The following is a 20,766-nucleotide window of genomic DNA, read 5'->3' as shown; positions in this document are numbered from 1 at the left end:
TGCTTCAGACTGTTCCATGCACTAGAAATAATAGTGAACAAAACAAAAATTCCTGCCATCATGGAGCTTACCTTCATTATTGGGATTGAGGAGAGGAAGAGAGGTCGGGTGGAGACATGAAAGACAAAGTATGCTGAAGGGCCTCTGTGTGAAATCCTGACCACTTTTAATTATCTTACATTTCTTCTATGTGGGGCATCAGTATGAGTGATATCAGTGAGTATAAGAGAGGCTGAGTACGTGGTGGATTTAAAATCACGGTGTATTGGGACTCCTCGGGGGGTTCAGTCGGTTGAGCTTCCAACTCTTGATTTTGGCTCAGGTCATGATCTCATGTTTTGTGAGATCAAGCCCCACATTGGGCTCCACACTTGGGTTTCTTTCTCTTCCTCTCTCTCTTCCCCTCCCCACTCATGAGCCCATGTGCACATGCTCTCTCTTTCAAAATAAATACATAAACTTAAAAAAATAGTAAAAAACAATGCACTTAAGGCAGAGAAAGCATTTAAAAAAAATCAATGTGTTGATTGTATAGGTATTTTGTGGCCACTCTGTATATATGGTACATCACACTGTTATTTAAAAATATTGTTATAGGTGTATAATTATGAACATAGGTGTTTATATAAGTAGAAATGCAAGTTAGCAAATAATACATTTAATATGATCACAAGTATTAGTGAGGAATACTTTTTCTCTACCTCTGAGGTTTCCATGCTGAGAAGGGAATTCCGTTAGTGTTCACCCTGAGTCTGCTCTGGCTCCCTTAGTCATTTCAACCTTGATGTAATGACTTATCTGACTGGTAAATTTGAGACTAGTTGGCCCAGTGGATGCACTTCATTGATGTGTCAGAGCTAGCGAGTCTTTCCACAGCCATCGAGTGATTTCTCATCTCCTCCATGGAATAAGTTGTGCAGAGGCTTATCCTGCAGGGAGCAGTCTGTGCCTGTTTAGTGCTAAGACATGCTCTCCTCTGAGGTTCACAATTAGCAAGCCCATTTGTCTAATAAACCTACAGCATCTGTTAGTAATAGCAATGATATTTTATTCTTTGTTTCTCAACTTGTTCATAACTTTGGCAGGGAAGGAGGTATCAGCTTTTGGGTGCTCTTTTTGGAGGCACCTCATACGTACAATTCTATTTTATTTAGTTTTACATATATTTTTATTTTTCCATATTCATGTAGAAAAATGTCTGGAAAGATAAGCATCATGGTTTCAAAAGAGGTTGGTAGAAGTTTTTTTTTCTTGTCTGTACTTTTGAATTCACCGAATTCATTAGATGTGGGAAAGAAAAGAAAAGTAAGAAAACATTTAAAAATTTAAAAAATGTATGCAATAAAATAGAATGAAATGAAGAAAGTAAACCACAAAAAATGTTTTAAAAAGTTAAAATAGTAAAAAAAAAAATAAAAATTTAAAAAACCCCAGAAAATAAAAATAAATTTTTCTCTTTCTGTATCCAAGAATAAGAAAAGAACAAAGACAAGAAATGAATAGATGGACCCGTGAACAGAATGAAATCCGAATGAAATTACATCTAGTTTCCCCTGGAAGTCAACTGTGAAGCACTAAGCAGGTGGAGAGACTTGTGGTGGTCCTCTAGGGCCTGAGCTTGGTTGGCGCAGTTGGACGGGGCTTGGCGTAACAGCTGTTCTCCACTAGATGGTGCTGCTTAGCTTACTGAGGTGGATTGTTGTGGTGCACGTGCAGGTGTGTGTGCATGCTTGGGAGAGGTGAAAATGGCATCACCCAGCTTCCCAGTCTCTGGTACCAGAATAATTGCGCTCAGCAATTGTGACCGGCAATCAAGCACCCCTCCTTTGTCTTCAGCTTCCATTCACTCCCCACATCTATGCTGTCGGCTTCCAAGCTGTCAGCCTGGCAGCAGCACCTCCCTCCTGAATTATATCTCATATGGGGCTGTTTCCAAACCCCTCACTTCTGAGAGCCCTGTGGTTTGGACTGACTCCAGCACTCTGGGGAGGGTCTTGCCGAGCAGTGGTTGGGTCCTGGCTCGCCCCTGGGAATGTTTGTGCGGTCACTGTTGCAGAGGTTCCGAGATTGTGGCTGGGTGCCTGCTTGCCCCAGAAAAAGTTTGTGTGATTGCCCGGCAGCAGAGGTTCAGAGATTATGGCAAAACAACACACAGCCGGCACCAGGTTTCACCACACCCTTGCGTCTTTGTTCCAATATGAGCACATGTGGCTGTTCTCCAGGTAGGGTCCACTGGGACCTTTCCCTGTGAGGAGGCCATATGGCCTCTACCAAATGCCCTCCTAGCAGAGGAACCGCTTCTTGTGTGGCCCACGGACCCCTCAGATCTCACTGCCTGCTCTTGGGAATTTGCCCTTCCCACCAGGGCACTGCTAGATACTGAGCTACAGAATTTCTGACTCTGCTGTCCCCTGTTATAGAGTCCTAATGGAATTGAAGCCTCTTTCTCCCTTTCTTGTTCAGTCCATGTGGGTGTTTCCACTCTTTCTCTTTCTCTCCACCTACTTCTGGGGAGAGTGCTTCTCACGCACTCTCCCCTCCTTTCTCTGTCCCCTCTCCGCAAAAACAGCTCCCTACCCCCTGTGGCTTTTCTCTCCTCCATTTCACCTCTCTGAGCTCTGTATCTGCCGAGTTCTATGGCTCAAGTTATGCAGATTGTTGTGTTCATTCTCAGATCAATTTTCTAGGTGTGCAAAATGGTTTGGTGCTGATCTAGCTGCATTTCAGGGATGAGAGAAGCCGGGAACTTCCATGCTGCTCTGCCATCTTGGCCCCCTGAATTTATTATGACATAAAAAAATTGTTAAGGGGCGTCTGGGTGGCTGAGTCAGTTGAGCGCCCAACTCTTGATTTCAGCTCAGATCACGAGCCGCAGGGCGGGGGATTGAGCACTGCGTTGGGCTCCGTGCTGAGTGGAGCCTCCTTAAGATTCTCTCTCTCTCTCTCTCTCTCTCTCTCTCTCTCTCTCTCTCTCTCTCTCTCCCCCTCTCCTTCCTCTTCCCTGACTTGTGCTTGTACTCTCTCTCTAAAAAAGAAAAGAAAAGAGAAAAGAAAAAAGAAGTGGTTAAATATTTTAAACCTCTAAAATATACAGCCTGGTCTGACTTCCCATGTAGAAGAATTAGTCATCTTTGTACAAGGACAAAAGCTGGACGCGAATAGTTTCCATGTCATAGCCTAGTGTTTGAGTCTAGAACTTATACTAGGTAAAAATCTATTACATTTCTTAAATCTCTGGCTTGTCATTTTATTACACTTGTCACAATAATTGCTTTCCATCCATTATAATAGTGTGAAGCAGTTTGCATGGTTTTTAAAAGTGAGTTCTGGCATTTAACTGAGGTTAACTAGATTCTGTATTTTTCTCTCCTACTTGTAAAGTATAGCTGTTTGCTAAGCCTGTTTATTTTTTGGCTTTTATTATTCCTTTTAAAAAAGGAACAGCTCTAGAATTCTACCATCCTTCCTGCTTATCACCGTGATAAGTCCATATGAATATAATACTCAGGTTTGACCATATTTGAAATTATGTGTTTATTAAAAGAGATTAGATTTTAAAATATTGCTCAAGTCATAATTTTTATATCCTTATCCCTCTATATTAGCAGAAAAGAAGTATCTCCTGATTTTGAAATGTTGTAAAAGTCAATCAAGTAAAAATGCAACATAATTCAGTGATGATACTCTCATCATGCTTTTTAACAGTTCACTTTTTAATTGTTATTTTGATTATGAAATACTTCAGACCACAAAAACATGCTGAGAATAAAATAATCTCTAGATGTTTCATGTACAACTTAATAAATAAAATTTTATAAATACAAGTAAGCCCCCGTGTACCCAGTTTTGATCCCTCATCCTAGTTTGCTAGGATGAGGGATAGTTTGGTATTTATCATTCTTATGTGTATGCTAAAATATTTTTACTACCTATGTATGTATCACTAAAGACTATAGTGTATTTTTTAATGTTTTACAACCTTATATGAAACATTCATATATTGCTAGTGAGAATGTAAAATGGAACAACTGCTTTGGAAAACTTTTGCCAGTTCCTAAAAAAGTTAAATACAGAATTTTTTTACCATATAACGCAGCACTTTTCTTAGGTACATACCAAAGAGAGAGGTATAAACCACACAAAACTTGCACAGAGATGTTCATAGTAGCATTGCACTACTCATAGCCAAAAAGTTAAAAAAAAATAAAACCAAACAATGACCAAATATTCAACTGGTGAATGGATAAATACAATGAGGTAGATCTACAAATGGAATATTATTCAGTCATAAAAATAACTGAAGTACTGATGCATACTTCAGCATAGATGAACTTGAAAACGTTGTACTAAATGAAAGAAGCTAGTCACAAAAGACCATGTATGATTTTATTTATATGAGAAATACAGATTAGGCAAATTTATAGAGATATGAAGTAGACTAGTGGTTATCTAGGGTGGGGATTATGTGGGGAGATTGGGCTGTGACTGCCAATGGGTATGGACTTCTTTTTAGGGTGGTGAAATGTTCTAGAATTAGATAATAGTGATAGTCGCACAACTCTGAATACACTAAAAAAATCAAATGGTACACGTTAAATTGGGTGAGTTGTATTGTGATGTGAACTGTATCTCAGTAAAGCTGTTTAGAAAGTTTATGTGAATGTCATATATTCTGCCATTAGCTTTTTAAACTCAGTATAAACCAAATCATTATATTTTGGGATTTATACATTTTTTGAACATTTAGTTATATATAACTCAATTTTCATATTCTGTTGTATGAATTTACTGTTATTTTATTAATCATTTTCCTCTTTTGCCCTTTAAAAACAATGATTTTGTTGGGTACCCAGGTAGCTCAATTGGTTAAGTTTCTAACTTTGGCTCAGGTCATGATCTCATGAACCATGAGATGAGCCCCATGTCGGGGGCTCCATGTTGTGAGCGCTGAACCTGCTTGGAATTCTCTCCCTCTCTCTCTGCCCTTCCTCTGTGCCCTCTGTCTTTCTTTCTCTCTCAAAAATAAGCTTTAGGGGCGCCTGGGTGGCTCAGTCGGTTAAGCGGCCGACTTCGGCTCAGGTCATGATCTCGCGGTCCGTGAGTTTGAGCCCCGCGTCGGGCTCTGTGCTGACCGCTCAGAGCCTGGAGCCTTGTTTCAGATTCTGTGTCTCCCTCTCTCTGACCCTCCCCTGTTCATGCTCTGTCTCTCCCTGTCTCAAAAATAAATAAAACGTTAAAAAAAATTTTTTTTTAAAAAATAAAAAAATAAGCTTTAAAAAAATCCTATCAAATTCTAATTTGAAAGAAAGCCTTAAAAATATGTATCATCATATAAGAAAATGTGGATTACTATTCACTATTTGCAAAAGCATTGGTTTTTAAAAAAATTTTTTTTCAATGTTTATTTTTGAGCGAAAGAGAGGGTGGGTAAGGGGCAGAGAGGGAGGAAGACACAGAATCCAAAGCAGGCTCCAGGCTCTGAGCTGTCAGCACAGAGCCTGACGCGGTGCTCCAACTCACAAACCATGAGATGATGACCTGAGCTGAAGTTGAACGCTTAACTGGACACTTAACCAACTGAGCCACCCAGGAGCCCCAAAGCGTTGTTGTTGTTGTTGTTGTTGTTGTTTTTAATGTTTGTTTATTTTTGAGAAAGCGTTAGAGAGAGGGGGACAGAGAATCCAAAGCGGGCTCTGTGCTGACAGCACATCTTGTGAACCGTGAGATCATGACCTGAGCCAAAATCAAGAATCAGACGTTTAACTGACTGAGCCATCCAGGCGCCTCTAGAATTTTATAGAATTATTGCTGATTTGTAACTTATTTAGTATTATTTCACTGTTTAGAAGAAATTTTATTGGTGTACCTTAGAACATTTAATTCATATAGCTATACAATTTAAAGTTGAAAATACTTTATCTTCTGAAATTTTTCTGTAGTTCTTTTATATTTGGCAAAAGAAAAGGTTTTAACTACTGTGCCTTTTTTGGTATTTTATTGTTAATTGAGACATGTCCTAATTTTTGTGTGTGCTGATATTTTATAGAAAAAGCCACAAATGAGTACAACACTACAGAAGATTGGAGTCTTATTATGGACATATGTGACAAAGTTGGGAGCACTCCTAATGGGTAAGATGCCCAGTCATGCATGGTGAATGTCTAGGAGCTTAATTACCTGTCTCTTTTGCCTGATACAACTTTGAGAGGAAAATGGGATTTTACTGTTTACTTTTGGGGGACAAAAGTAAAGAGATCCTGGTGGCCAGATTTATGGGACTAACCTTATCATGAAAGAACAAATGGAAAAGAGTTCAACTGAAAACCTGAGACATATTAACATATGTAATTAGGGCTTTTACGCAATAGGAACACGTGTTAACAATGAAAGTTGTTTAGGGAATTCCCCTGTGACTTAGACATGTATGGGAGCCTTTTAATAAAGTAGATAAATATAATAATATAGTAGGTAATATACTGAAAAAGCTCTTTGATAATGAATAGATGAAAATAGTAATATGATGAAAAAGTGAATATAAAAAAGAGTGCTTTTGGGAGAGAATGCAATAAGTAAGCTGAACTGATCTATACTTTAGAAGTTTAGCAGACTGATGAAAGTATTTGTTTTAACATTACAACTTTTCAAAGTACCTCCGTACATGTTTATACTGAAAACTTTGAAGACTATGTCTTGGTAATTTTTTTTATGATAAGAATTTGTTGTCTGAACACTAAACCTGTCTTGAAGAAAAAAGGTAATTTATATGACATAGTTTTTTTGTGTTGATCTTTTGGAAATGATTTGGCTCTTGATTGGGGAATATACAACATTTACAGCAAGCTCCTTTTTTTTTTTTTTTTTTTTTGAGTTCTGCAGTTCTATGAACGAAAGATTGTATAGAATCATTTTGCAGATTTAATCCTTTAATGAAATGAAGTTTGCAGGATGTTATTTATTTACTCATTTACTTAACGTTATTTTGAGAGAGAGAAAGAGAGAGAGCCTGTGCGCATGTGTATGCAAGCAAGCAGGGGAGGGCAGTGCTAAATCACTGGAAGGCATTGGTAAATATTAAGGCACAGGAAAGTGGACAGTGGAAAATATTTTTGGGGGGGGGACAAAGTTTTTATTTAAATTCCAGTTATTTAATACACAGTGTAATACTAGTTTATGGTGTACAATTTAGGAAATATTTTTTTAATGTTTGAGAGAGAGAGAGCACATGCACACATGGGGGAGGGGCAGAGAAAAAGGAGTGAGAATCCCAAACATGCTCCAGGGAGCTGTTAGCATGGAGTCTGACATGGGGCTTGATCTCACAAACCATGAGATTATGACCTGGGCTGAAATCCAAAGAGTCAGAAGTTTAACTGACTGAGCTACCCAGGTGCCCTTGCAGGATTTTATTTTTAAATTTAAAGTTATTTGGTAGGCCTTATATTTTTAATGTTTAAGTTGAAATTCTGAATAAATCCTTAACCTTCTTCATTTTTTTCTTAGAGCAAAAGATTGCCTAAAAGCCATAATGAAAAGGGTAAATCATAAGGTTCCTCATGTTGCTCTGCAGGCGTTAACTGTAAGTAAAAGTCATGTTATTTATTATTTGACCCAAATTTTAAATGTGTATTTATTTCAGTAAGTTAAATAAGATGATATCTCAACATTTGTATATTGATTTTTATTTTAATTAATAGCTTCTTGGGGCTTGTGTGGCAAACTGTGGAAAGATATTTCATTTAGAAGTATGTTCCCGTGATTTTGCAACAGAAGTACGTGCTGTGATAAAAAATAAGGTAAATTTTAAAAAGAGAAGAATTTAAGTCATTAAAAAGTGCATATACTGTATGTCATTTTAACTCTATATAGCGTTAATAAAATTATTATAAATGAAATAATTTTTAGATAAGTTTGAGATGAAATAAACTTCCTTTTGTAAAACTTGATGTTTTCATTTGAAGCACCAAAACCTGTTTTTCTTCCCAAAACATATATACCAGTGATAATAGCTCTTCTTTATTGAGAGTTAGTAAGCAGTCACTGCTCTAAGAATTTTACATATACTATCTTGTTTAATGCTCTTAATAACTTTTAGAAGTTAGATTCTCTTGTCATTCCTTTTTTATCAATACAGAAACTGAGCCTTAGAGAGAAGTTGAGTAACTTGTCCTAGGTCATGTGACTAGTAAGTAGCACAGCTGAGGTTCAGATCTAGGTTTCCGTACCTTCAAAGTCCAAACCACCACTATCCTGTCCAGATTCACATTAGAGATAACAAGCAAAGGGGGTCTTTACTTTAGAGCAGGGCCGGGACGGGGGGCGGGGGGTGTTTTCACGATAGGGTTGTTATTGATATCCTTGGGATAGAAACTCTGAAGCACCGTTCTCTTGCTATTAGTAAAATTCCAGAATTTTAGTTTGGCTGATATAAAAAGCTTAGTCTAATGTTGAGCATATTAAGAAAACAAGAAATAACCTCTGAATATAAAAAATCTGTTGTCATTGTAGTAAGAGTTAGAAATTGGTGTTTAAAAGGGTAATTTTACAAGAAATAACTCTATCTAAAAGCAAAAATAGGCATTTACCAAGTACTCATGTAGGCTGAGGATTGCTGGACTTTCGTTGATGTTTAATTTTGGTGGTAATTCTCTTTGTTAAATGTTTCAAGTTCTTTAACCATTACTTAACCATAGTTTTATTTCTTTCTTTGCATTGCCCTTAAAAGGCTCATCCTAAAGTGTGTGAAAAACTGAAATCTTTAATGGTGGAGTGGTCAGAAGAATTTCAGAAGGATCCTCAGTTTAGTCTAATATCTGCAACTATTAAATCTATGAAAGAAGAAGGAATTACTTTTCCTCCAGCAGGTTCTCAGGTAAGAGATTCACTTACACCCATGGTTGATCTTATACTATTTTGAAGGTACGTATCATATAAAGGCTGGGCAAAGTCTGTCTTAATCATCATTTCCCACCTCCACTCTCCAGGTGCCTATCTGAAATAGCGCCTTATATTAGTAGATGTTCTAATTGTTGAGTGAATTTCTTTTTTTGTTTTAAGTTTATTATTTTGAGAGAGAGGGAAGGAGAGAATCCCAAGCAGGCTTATCACTGTCAGTACAGAGCTCAGTGTGGGGTCAGACTCATAAACCGTGAGATCATGACCTGATCCGAAACCATGACCCGACTGCTTAACAGACTGAGCCATCTAGGCGCCCCTCTTGAGTGAATGTCTTATACTTATCAGAACTTTGAAAAGTGAATCAGCCATAAATAATCTGTTTAATGCTACTCTAAGTCTAGAGTCATGCAAAAGGCATATATGTATGAGGGAGCCCTTATGTTTAAGAAATTTATAGTAAAGTTGGATTGTTATAGACAGGTGAAAAATAACTAAATTATAAGTGACACATATGGATGAGGGATGGGTAGGATGGGTAACAAAGACAGGATGCCAGGAGAGAAAGGTAACTACAGACTGGGATGGTAAAGAGGTAGAATTTTTAGACTGGAATGCATTTCAGTATGTAGACAGGAGAGGAGATCCTACTGGGGGAAGAATGATACAAACAAGTTTATGGAATTGAGAAAGCTCAACACCAATTTTTTGAAGAGTGAATATGCCTGCAGGGAATGGTTTACAAATAGATAAGGGGAACTATAAGACTAAAAATTTATTTGAGGAGATGGGAAGATAGCTTTAGTAGGACAGGGGTGAAGGTCAGGATAATAAGCCACAGAGTGGGCTAAGTGTGGGAGAAAAACACTATCTTAAGTTTTGCTTCAGTGCCTCTTTCCTTCCAGTTAATATTGGGATATGGACTAGGGAAAGAAACTAAGAGAAGTACTGTATATTTTATTTTTCTTTGGACTGTAGACTACACAGTCAAAAAGAATCTTTATAGCTGAGCAGAACTAAGGGTTCAAGGGAGAATTTGGGGACAAAAACCTTATAAGTAATAAAAGCAAGCATTTTTCTGCTTTGTCCTTTCTGCATGTCATTAAAAACCTGTGTGTGTGTTTTTTTAAATATGAAACTTATTGTCAAATTGGTTTCCATACAACACCCAGTGCTCATCCCAACAGGTGCCCTCCTCAATGCCCATCACCCACTTTCCCCTCCCTCCCACCCCCATCAACCCTCAGTTTGTTCTCAGTCTTTTTTTTTTTAATTAATTTATTTTTTTTTTTAACGTTTATTTATTTTTGAGACAGAGAGACAGAGCATGAACGGGGGAGGGTCAGAGAGAGGGAGACACAGAATCTGAAACAGGCTCCAGGCTCTGAGCTGTGAGCACAGAGCCCGACGCGGGGCTTGAACTCACGGACTGCGAGATCATGACCTGAGCCGAAGTCGGCCACTTAACCGACTAAGCCACCCAGGCGCCCCTGTTCTCAGTCTTTAGGAGAGTCTCTTATGGTAAAAACCTGTGTTTAATGAACTGGTTGATGGTTCAGGATCCTGGACATCTCTGTCTTCCATGGCTTTAACGTTGTTTTTAATTTATTTTTTATTTTTGAAAATTGTTTTTGTGAGACAGGCAGCCTGAGCAGGGAAAAGGCAGAGAGAGAGAGAGAGAGAGAGACACAGAGTCCGAAGCAGGCTCCAGGCTCTGAGCTGTCAGCACAGAGCCCGGTGTGGGGCTCAAACTCATGAACCGTGAGATGATGACCTGAGCTGAAGTCAGAAGCTCAACTGAGTGAGCCACATAGGCACCCCTGTCTTCCATGCCTTTAAATTTAAGCATGAGCCTCCTAATTCTGATGTGCCTGAGGTGCCACCATGATTCAAGTACAATGATACTAAAAGAGCTTAATAAGTATTCCTAGAACCGCACCTATTGTCTCCATCCACCCTCTTCTTTTCAGTAATTATTATGGCTTCTTGCTGCCTCTCCTAGACTTCAGTGTCCCTCACTGAATAAAATACCTTGGACAGTTGAGGTTAGGAAAGTCCAATTGGGAAAGATTTGTGTTTCAGTATTTTCTGTATGCCATGATCTGTGTCATATACTAAGATTTATGCATAATGTAAGCCAGTTTGTGCCTTGTGAGTTTATTATGTTTTCTCGAAAACCATGGTATTTTATTTTAGTATTTGAAAACTGCTACTTTAAATTTTTACAAAGAACTTCACTTTTAGAAGAAACTCTTGTCAGCTTTTTAAAAATTAACATGTGCGAGTAATTATAGAGCTTGTGTTTTCTTTGAAACAGTAGTTGTGTTCATTTTACTCATACATTTACAGACTGTCTCAGCTGCTGCCAAGAATGGTACATCATCGAACAAAAACAAAGAAGATGAAGACATAGCTAAAGGTAAATGCTCAAGCGTGTATAATTTAATATTGCTTAAAACATCCTTGCCAGAACAATTTATTTAAATAAAAATTATAATCAAACTGGGTATGCTTTTACTATTTTGCCTCATATCTAGTAGGGTCTGAAAAGTAAGGAAAACAATTAACATGATACAAGAATGATTTAATTCATAATCATTGTCAATAATACGTATTTAGTGTCTTACCTTTGGAGAGATTTCATTTCACCTTTTCTTTAATGCCAAAGTTATGAGTCAAGCACAGAAATATGTTCACGGCTTGTCCTATATGGAAAGCTACCCATATTATAATGTCACAATCTGTTTGCTATAAAAATAATAGCTGCTGTATATGACAGACTGTGATAATAAGGAATGAGCAAAAACTTTATTTTAAAAAATGTCATGATTCTCTGCCCTGTCCTCCCACACTCCAAAAAAGTTAACTGTTTAGCATTAATTGGACAAATAAAATACTCAACTTGATTTATTTTATTAAGTATTCATTAAAAGTATTTCTTTTTTGCTTTAAAAAAATCAGAATTAATTTTGGCTATCTTGTTTTTTGCATTTTAATTTTTCAAATTAGCTATTGAATTATCATTACAAGAGCAGAAGCAGCAGCACACAGAAACAAAATCCTTATATCCATCTGCAGAAATTCAGTTAAATAATAAAGTTGCAAGGAAAGTGAGAGCTTTATACGATTTTGAAGCCGTTGAGGACAATGAACTTACTTTTAAACATGGTGAAATTATTATTGTTTTGGATGACAGGTAAGTTTTCTATCTTTATTTCTGGAATATTTGAAGTTATTAAGTATAATATTCTTAATTTAGAATATGGATATTAAGGTCTTTGACTTAGTATATTTAAATCATAATAGAGCCTTTTCATACTTTAATTTTTTTCTAACATAAAATTTAATCAGGGATGCATGGATGGCTCAGTTGTTTAAGTGTCTGACTCTTGAGCTCAGCTCAGGTCATGATCTCATGCTTCGTGACATCAAGCCCTGTATTGGGCTCTGTGCTGACAGCGTGGAGCCTGCTTGGGATTCTCTCTCCCTCTCTGTCTGCTCCTGCCCTGCTTATGCTCTTTCTCTCTCTCTCAAAATAAATAAATTAAAAAATAAAAATAAAAGTTAGTTAGACTAGGTAATGTGAGTTTGTTATTGTTTTGTTAAATTTGGTAGTATTCTCTATATCTTGGATAAAAGATGTATTAAATAATGTTACTTATCACAATTGTGAAGCATAAATATTTGGTCCTCTGAATCCATTTGCACTGGGAGTTGTGTATATCAAAAAAACTGGTAAAAAAATTTAGGAAGAAATACAGCTATATTATCTTTGGTAAAAGCAACCAAAAGCTATGCTCAGGTCTTCTCTAATTCTAAATCTGCTACTGTACCCTCCCTCACAATTACTCTATCACTTAAAGTTGCAGTAAAGAATATATCTGTTGTACACCTAAGCTAATATAGTATTGTATGTCAACTACACTTCAACTTCTAAAAAAGGGTAGATCATGGGGCACCTGGGTGGCTCAGTTGGTTAAGCATCTGACTTCGGCTCAGGTCATGATCTCACGGTTTGTAGGTTCAAGCCCCGCGTCAGGCTCTGTGCTGATAGTTCAGAGCCTGGAGCCTGCTTCATATTCTGTATCTCCTTCTTTCTCTGTTCCTCCTCTCTCTCTCTCTCTTTCTCTCTCTCTCTCTCTCTCTCTCAAAAATAAACTTAAAATAAATAAATGTATGTAGGTAGGTAGGTAGGTCTGTCTCTATTGGGCCTAATTCTGTTTTTTACTTTGCCTTTAAAAGAAGTTGATGAGGGGTGCCTGGGTGGCTGAGTTGGTTGAGCGTCTGACTTTGGCTCAGGTCATGATCTCACGGTTCAGGAGTTTGAGCCCCACGTTGGGCTCTGTGCTGTCAGCTCGGAGCCTGGAGCCTGCTTCGGGTTCTTTGTCTCCTTCTCTCTCTGCCCCTCCGCTGCTTGTGCTCTGTCTCTCTGTCTTAAAAATAAATAAACATAAAAAAAAATGTTGATGAAATTTAGTAAAAGGGTGGACATAATAGCTTATTACTGTGAACAGAGATTGCAGATGCATTTGGTATCCATTACAAATAACTTAGTAAGGATATTTAGTCTGGTGCATTTTTAAATGAGTATATACATAAAATAGTGTTACTTTGCTGCAGTAAATAGTTATTGAAAAAGTATTATGTAATAGGGTGAGGATGTGGGGTGCCTGGGTAGCTCAGTTGGCTGAGTGTCTGACTTCGGCTCAGATCATGATCTCACAGTTTGTGGGTTCGAGCCCCGCGTCAGGCTCTGTGCTGACATCTCAGACCTGGAGCCTGCTTCAGATTCTGTGTCTCCCTCTCTCTCTGCCCTTCCCCTGCTCATGCTGTGTCTCTCCCTCTCTCTCAAAAATAAACATAAAAAAATAGGGCGAGGATGCGGAAAAAGAGGATCTCTTTTGCATTGTTGGTGGCAATGCAAGCTGGTGCAGCCACTCTGGAAAACAGTATGGAGGTTCCTCAAAAAACTAAAAATAGAACTACCCTATGACCCAGAAATTGCACTCCTAGGCATTTATCCACGGGATACAGGTGTGCTGTTTCAAAGGGACACACGCACTCCCATGTTTATAGCAGCACTACCAACAATAGCCAAAGTATAGAAAGAACCCAAATGTCCGTCGATGGATGAATGAATAAAGAAGTGGTGTATACATATACAATGGAGTATTACTTGGCAATCAAAAAGAAGGAAATCTTGCCATTTGCAACTACGTGGATGGAACTGGAGGGTATTATGCTAAGTGAAATTAGTCAGAGAAAGACAAAAGTCATATGACTTCACTCATATGAGGACTTTAAGAGACAAAACAGATGAACATAAGGAAAGGGAAACAAAAATAATATAAAAACAGGGAGGGGGGACAAAACAGAAGAGATAAATATGGAGAACAAACTGAGGGTTACTAGAGGGGTTGTGGGAGGGGGGATGGGCTAAATGGGTAAGGGGCACTAAGGAATCTACTCCTGGAATCACTGTTGCACTATATGCTAACTAATTTGGATGTAAATTTTAAAAAATAAAAAATTAAATTAAAAAAAAATTTTTTTTTAAAAGTTGATGAAATTTAGTAAGGGTGGACATAATAGCTTAATACTGTGAACAGAGACTGCAGATGCATTTGGTATCCATTACAAATAACTTAGTAAGGATGCTTAGTCTGGTGCATTTTTAAATGAGTATATACACAAAATAGTGTTACTTTGCTGCAGTAAATAGTTATTGAAAAAGTATTATGTACTAGGCTCTGTTTATATAAAAAATGAATGAGGATGCGGTTCTGTCTTATAAAATCTAAAGTAAGGGAGTTGAAATTTCTATACAGGTATTAGTATGGAATGCAGACTGTGAATGCCATAAAAGAGGCAATGTTGGGGTCCAGAAGAGACCAGATTTGTACTGGATGCAAGCATCTGGGAAAGAAGGCTTAAGCTGAGAGTTCATTTCAGGTGAACTTTGGTTTTGATGGGATAGGAAAAATTTTTCAAGAAATTGAGAGTAGGAAAAGGAAGGTCTCTTAGGTGATCAAGAAAATAATCTTTTTTTTTAAGAATTTTTTTTTTTTTTTAAGTCATTGAGAATGGAACACATGACTCCTGAATGAGAGTAAATGAATATTGGTGCTCCTGGGTGGCTCAGTCGGTTGACCATCAGACTTTGGCTCAGGTCATGATTTCGCGGTTCGTGGGTTCGAGCCCTGCATCAGGCTCTGTGCTGACAGCTCAGAACTTGGAGCCTGCTTCAGGTTCTGTGTCTCCCTGTCTCTCCGCCCCTCCCCTGCTCATGCTCTGTCTCTTTTTCTCTCAAAAATAAATAAACGGGCATGTAGGTGGCTCAGTCGGTTAAGCGTCCAACTTTGTCTCAAGTCATGACCTCACAGTTTGTGAGTTTGAGCCCTGCGTCGGGATCTGTGCTGACAGCTCGGAGCCTGGAGCCTGTTTTGGATTCTGTGTCTCCCTTTCTCTCTGCTCCTTCCCTGCTCATTCTCTGTCTCCCTCTCTAAAGAAATATGTAAATAAACATTTAAAAAAAAGAAGACGACGACTAAGTAGTGTGGGCTCTGAACACTGACAGTCTGAAATGTCAGGCTTCTTAGTGTAATTTTAGTTAGAATATTTACAAAGGAACTTAAGTTTATACTTTAAATACTGTTATGCAACTAGAAAATTAAAGACATTTATAAAATAAATGGAAAGAAAACTATAAAATGAGTAGTTTTTGCTCTAAGATTCAAATTTTGAGTATTTGATCTAGTGAGAAAATATTCGAAAATAAATTGCTACTTACAGGGTACTGATTAATGGCACAGATACTTTATCACTTAGGCTTCTACTACCCTGTGCTATAATAACTCAATTCTCTGACTTTTTCTTTTGTAATTGTCATGAATCCATCATGCATACTGTATCCCTTGACATCATTTGGTGTTCACGTGGCATTATACTCCTATTATAGTCTACAGGCTTGCCATGAGTAAAGGGTTATGTTGCTGTGCTGCATGTGTCTTTTCACACATGTTTAATTAGGCACAAATACATTTAACAACTTAGACTCATATAAAACTATTTTCAGTGGAGACTTAACACTATAAAAAAGAACTTTTTTCTTAGTAACTTCTAAGAGACTCAACATGAATATGGTGGAATATGTAGGTTGATTACAGTCATTTGATTGGCTACCCCAATCTTAAAATTGCCATAGACCTCCTCATTAACACCTGTAGGTTACATGTTATCATTCTGGATGATGGATTATCTTTGCAAAGGTTTTTAAGCTCAAATGCAAACTTGGGTATTAAAGTTAAATGGCAAAAAATATAAAAAATTAAAAAAAGTTAAATGGCAGTCTTCAGTTGAAAGAAGTTCATCTAAATGATTCAGAATATGCCCATCTTCATTCTTTTCATATTGCTGTGGAAATGAAAGCACAAAATTAAAATTTTCACATACAGAACTTGAAGTTGCTTGAAGCTACATCATTCTTGGATTTCAGCTTAAGAAACACTGAACTAATAGAAAAGGCACACATTTCTTATTAACAGAGTATACTAAAAAAGCTTTTCACTTTCTACATTTTTAGCTTTATCTCACCACTCCTTGCTGACTCTTTACGTATTATTTCAAATAATCAAGTAGAATTCTTGCATTTCCAAAAATACCATATTGTGATTAGATCCTGTGCAGCATTGCACATTTGATTCTTTATTCCTGGAAACTCCTGTCGAAAGAGGCAGACACATTTAGAAAAGAAAAGGAAGTTTACTTGCAAGGAAGATTTGCAAAGGGAGTCCAGGCTTTAGAAGGATTGGTCCCCTAAATTAAAAAATACGTATATTAAGGAAATGATCCCCACAAGATCACTAAGATTTCCAGATTCACTACTTGTATGTTTGTGTTTTTTTCACATGATTATCATATCCATAAATAGAGCATCAGTTATTTTCAGCCATTGTCATTACAAAAGACAGTAAATAAGTTGTCTTAGTTGGGAAGTCAATAGCTTAAAGGAGAGGCTCAGGTTTTCATTTTTTGAGACCTAAAATGAGCCAGGATAACTTTGTTTTTTGTTAGTGTGCAGTTTTCTGTTTCTTTGTATTTTTATTTTCTTGCTTATTCATAATGGTTATAGAGAATGTCATTTTTATTAACATAACCCTAATTTCATTTTCTTCCTGGCACTGCCTGCTTAATCTTCAAAACCCATGTAGATTTTATATCTTCTTAGAAGCCTTTAAATCTTCTCTGCTGTTAGTTTCCGGTAGTTAGAAATAGTTTCTCTTTGCTGCTATACATCCCTGAACATAGCGGCATTTTTCATACTATACTGCAGTCACTGCTCTACATGTCTGTCCTGCTACATGAGTTGATTTTGAGAGGAAGGGAGAAGGAGAAAACAAATCCTACAAGGTAAAGCAAGGTAACATGTTCTTAACTGGTATGAGAGGGTTGAAAAATACTGCACTAGATTTTCGTTCTTGAGGGCAGAAACCCTATCTCCATTAGCTTTGTAACTTCATTGCTTAGTCTAATGTCACTTGTCCTCTCTTTGGTAGTCTTTTCTAAGTGTTAGCTGAATGATCAGTTCATTGACAGTGAAGTTTCTGTGTTTATCATTTTTCACTCAGCTGTGATTTATTTTTACTTAATATAAAAAGCTAAATATAAATGCTGTGTTTAATGATCAGTTTGTGTAAAATTACTGTGCTGAATTACCTTAATTTAGAAATTTAAAAATTGAATAGTATTTTGTATCATTAACATTCCAAAGAATCAACTCATTGTCAGTGGAGAGAATGTAGAGCTGGGTTAGGGCTAGGAAGGAGTCATCATGCTTTGACATGGCATTTGGTTGTTTTGTCTGCTTTTATGTTTCATCAAGCCTGGGGAAGGCTACACATAAAATTGTTGATAAGTTCAAATCTGTGTGTCCATTTCATAGGTTTGAAGTTTCTGGTTTTATATAAAAATTGCTCTGAGTTCAGCTGTCCTTTTTAAAATGGAAGGTTTAATTTAAAAAAGCATGTAAGAGAGAATTTCTCATTCTAAATAGACATCAGCAGACATGATATATTACAATTGTCAATACATCAATTATTTTCTGGTTTTAAACATTTGGATGATACATAGCTTGCATCTTCGTGGTCCTTTTTTTTTTTAAGTTTATTTATTTATTTTGAGAGAGAGAGAGAGCACAAGCAGGGGAGGGGCAGAAAGGGGGAAACAGAGAATCTCAAGCAGGCTCCTGTCAGTGTGGAGCCCGACGTAGGGCTCGAACCCATGGACCGCGAGATCATAACCTGAGCCAAGATCAAGAGTTGGATGCCCAACTGTTTGAGCCACCCAGGAGTTCACTTTGTGGTACTTTTTAAGTCAAATTATGTTTCAGAATCGTAGAAGTTAATTCATCCTGAAATTTCATTTTTAAGAATGTCTGCTCAATAAGTCAAATTTTTGGAAAGGAGTGGACAAAATTATCCTTTCTGGATTCTATGATTGTCCATATAGAAAATCCAAGAGAATCGATGGACAAACCATTAAAATTGGTAAGAGTTCATGGTTGTCGGATACAAGCTCAACATACAGAAATCAGTGGGTGCTTTAATCACAGCTTTTAGAAAATAGAAAAAAATTGCCATTCTCAGTAGTAATAAAAAATATAGATGATCTAGGGATAAATAAACCTAATAAAGATATATAAGGACTTTATGGAGAAAGTTATAAAATTCTTTGAAAGATATAAAGAAATATATACATATAATATGTTTATATAAATATAATGTTTTTATTTTATTTTTTATTTTTGAGAGAGAGCGCATGAGTGGAGGAAGGGCGGAGAGAGTGAAGGAAACAGAATCTGAAGCAGGCTCCAGGCTCTGAGACTGACACGGGGCGGGGCTCAAACTCCAGCCTGTGAGATTATGACCTGAGCCGAAGTCGGACGCTTAACCGACTGAGCCACTCTGGCACCCGTTTATATAAATATAAATGGAGAGAGATACCATGTTCATGGTGAATAAAACTTTAATGTTCTAAAGATGTCATTTTTCCCATATTAATGCATAAATTCAGTGCATTTCTAATTACTATTTTTTTAACTTAAAAAAATTTTTTTTTAATATTTATTTATTTTTGAGAGACAGAGCATGAACAGCAAAGGGGCGGAGAAAGAGAGGGAGACACAGAATCCAAAGCAGGCTCCAACCTCTGAGCTGTCAGCACAGAGCCCGACATGGGGCTCAAACCCATGAACTGAGCCGAAGTTGGATGCTCAACCACCTGGGCCACTCAGTTGCCCCTTAAGTTTTTTAATGTTTATTTTATTTTTGAGAGAGAGACAGACAGAATGTTAATGGGGGAGGGGCAGAGAGAGGGAGACACAGAATCTGAAGCAGGCTCCAGGCTGAGAGCTGTCAGCACAGAGCCCAACATGGGGCTCAAACTCACAAACCATGAGATATGACCTGAGCTGAAGTTGGTGCTTAACTGGCTAAGCCACCCAGGCACCCCAGTGCATTTTTAATTAAAATCCCAACAGGACTTTTTTTTTTCCCCCAGAGAACTTGAAAACATTTTAATTTTAACATTAATACGGAAATATGAAAGTATGCAAGACAGAGTACTTTCCCTGCCAAGTATCAAGGCATATTAACAAGCTGTAGTAAATAAATATATAGACTGTTCAACAGAATGGAATCCAGATCCATCTGCTCACGAACAGATAGCAGCCTGCTTAAGATAGAATATTATAAATCAGTAGAAAAAATGATGTACTATTCAATAAATTTTTGCTGGGATTAATAGCTCTTTATACAGTACAAATAAAACTTTGATTCAGCTTCACATAGTACATACAGTTTCATTCCAAATGATTAAAGATTTACACACAGGGGAGAGATAAAAAAGAAAACCTAAAACTATTAAATATATAGGAAAACAGATTTAGAAGCTCAAGGATAGTGAAAGATTTCTTTTAAGAAAACTATAAACCGTAAGAGATTGCTAAATTTGATTACATGAAACAAAATACACCATGCGATAAAAGAAACCATAAATGTATGTTAAAAGACAAGTAACAGTTTGAGAGAAGGCATTTACATAATTCAGACAAACAGTTGCTATCCAGAATATATAAAGAACCCCTATAGATCCATAAAAACAAATAAATGGCCCAGTGGGAAAAGGAAAATGGACAGAAAACATGAATGAGCAGTTTACAGAAGAGGCAGTCTGAATGGCCAGTAACACATGCACATGCTCAGGAAGTGCAAATGAGCACAGCCATGAGATAGGGTTTCTCTCCTGTCTGATAGCAAGTGTTGCTTGGACAGTTAACACAGGTGAGGGAAAAAGACATTCTCACATGTTGCTCAGGGAAGGAGGATGGTGCATGGCTACAACCACTTTTGAGAATATTTGGCAATATTTGGTAAAATGGAAAATGTTTATATCCTTTGGCCCAGCAAGTCCATGTGTGTGAATAAGCCTAAAGAATTGTTGCTTGTGTGCACTAGAATCTAGAATGATCATCACTCCAATCTTTATAATGGTGAAAGGCTGGAAATATTTAAGTGTCCATCATTATGGAGATCAGTAAATCAAATATACTGTGTTTGTATAATGAGTCTTTAAAAGGGATAAATAAGATATGAAAATAATAAAGTGAATTGTAGAAATCTATAATGGTTAATATATCTATAGACTTTGCTATAAGTATCTGTAAACAAATAAAATATACACTTGCAGGAAGGCCACATACCAGCTTTATGGTAGTGGTTTGGCAGGTTAGATGTGGGATTGGGACTTGGGGTTGTTGATAAAGAGGATTCAGTGTTACCTATAATTTTTATTATTTTTTTAAAGCCCAGATTCCGA

General features: G+C 37.1%; 1 protein-coding gene across 4 annotated transcripts in view; it reads left to right on the top strand.

The window, feature by feature from the left end:
• Window positions 1-20,766, top strand: part of STAM2 (signal transducing adaptor molecule 2) — a 52,164-nt gene that overhangs the window by 14,885 nt on the left and 16,513 nt on the right. For 2 of the 4 annotated variants that reach the window (XM_015073462.3, XM_015073461.3), the window contains exons 2-7: window positions 6,047-6,131; window positions 7,501-7,576; window positions 7,695-7,793; window positions 8,723-8,869; window positions 11,242-11,311; window positions 11,902-12,088. In XM_015073462.3, the coding sequence (XP_014928948.1) occupies window positions 6,047-6,131; window positions 7,501-7,576; window positions 7,695-7,793; window positions 8,723-8,869; window positions 11,242-11,311; window positions 11,902-12,088 (664 nt within the window). The other 2 variants (XM_015073463.3, XM_027055768.2) reach the window with 2 other exon arrangements.

This window comes from Acinonyx jubatus, chromosome C1 (assembly GCF_027475565.1).
Source record: "Acinonyx jubatus isolate Ajub_Pintada_27869175 chromosome C1, VMU_Ajub_asm_v1.0, whole genome shotgun sequence".
Taxonomy (NCBI): domain Eukaryota; kingdom Metazoa; phylum Chordata; class Mammalia; order Carnivora; family Felidae; genus Acinonyx; species Acinonyx jubatus.
Note: the sequence above shows the minus strand (reverse complement) of the source record. Positions and strands in the feature narration are given on the sequence as shown.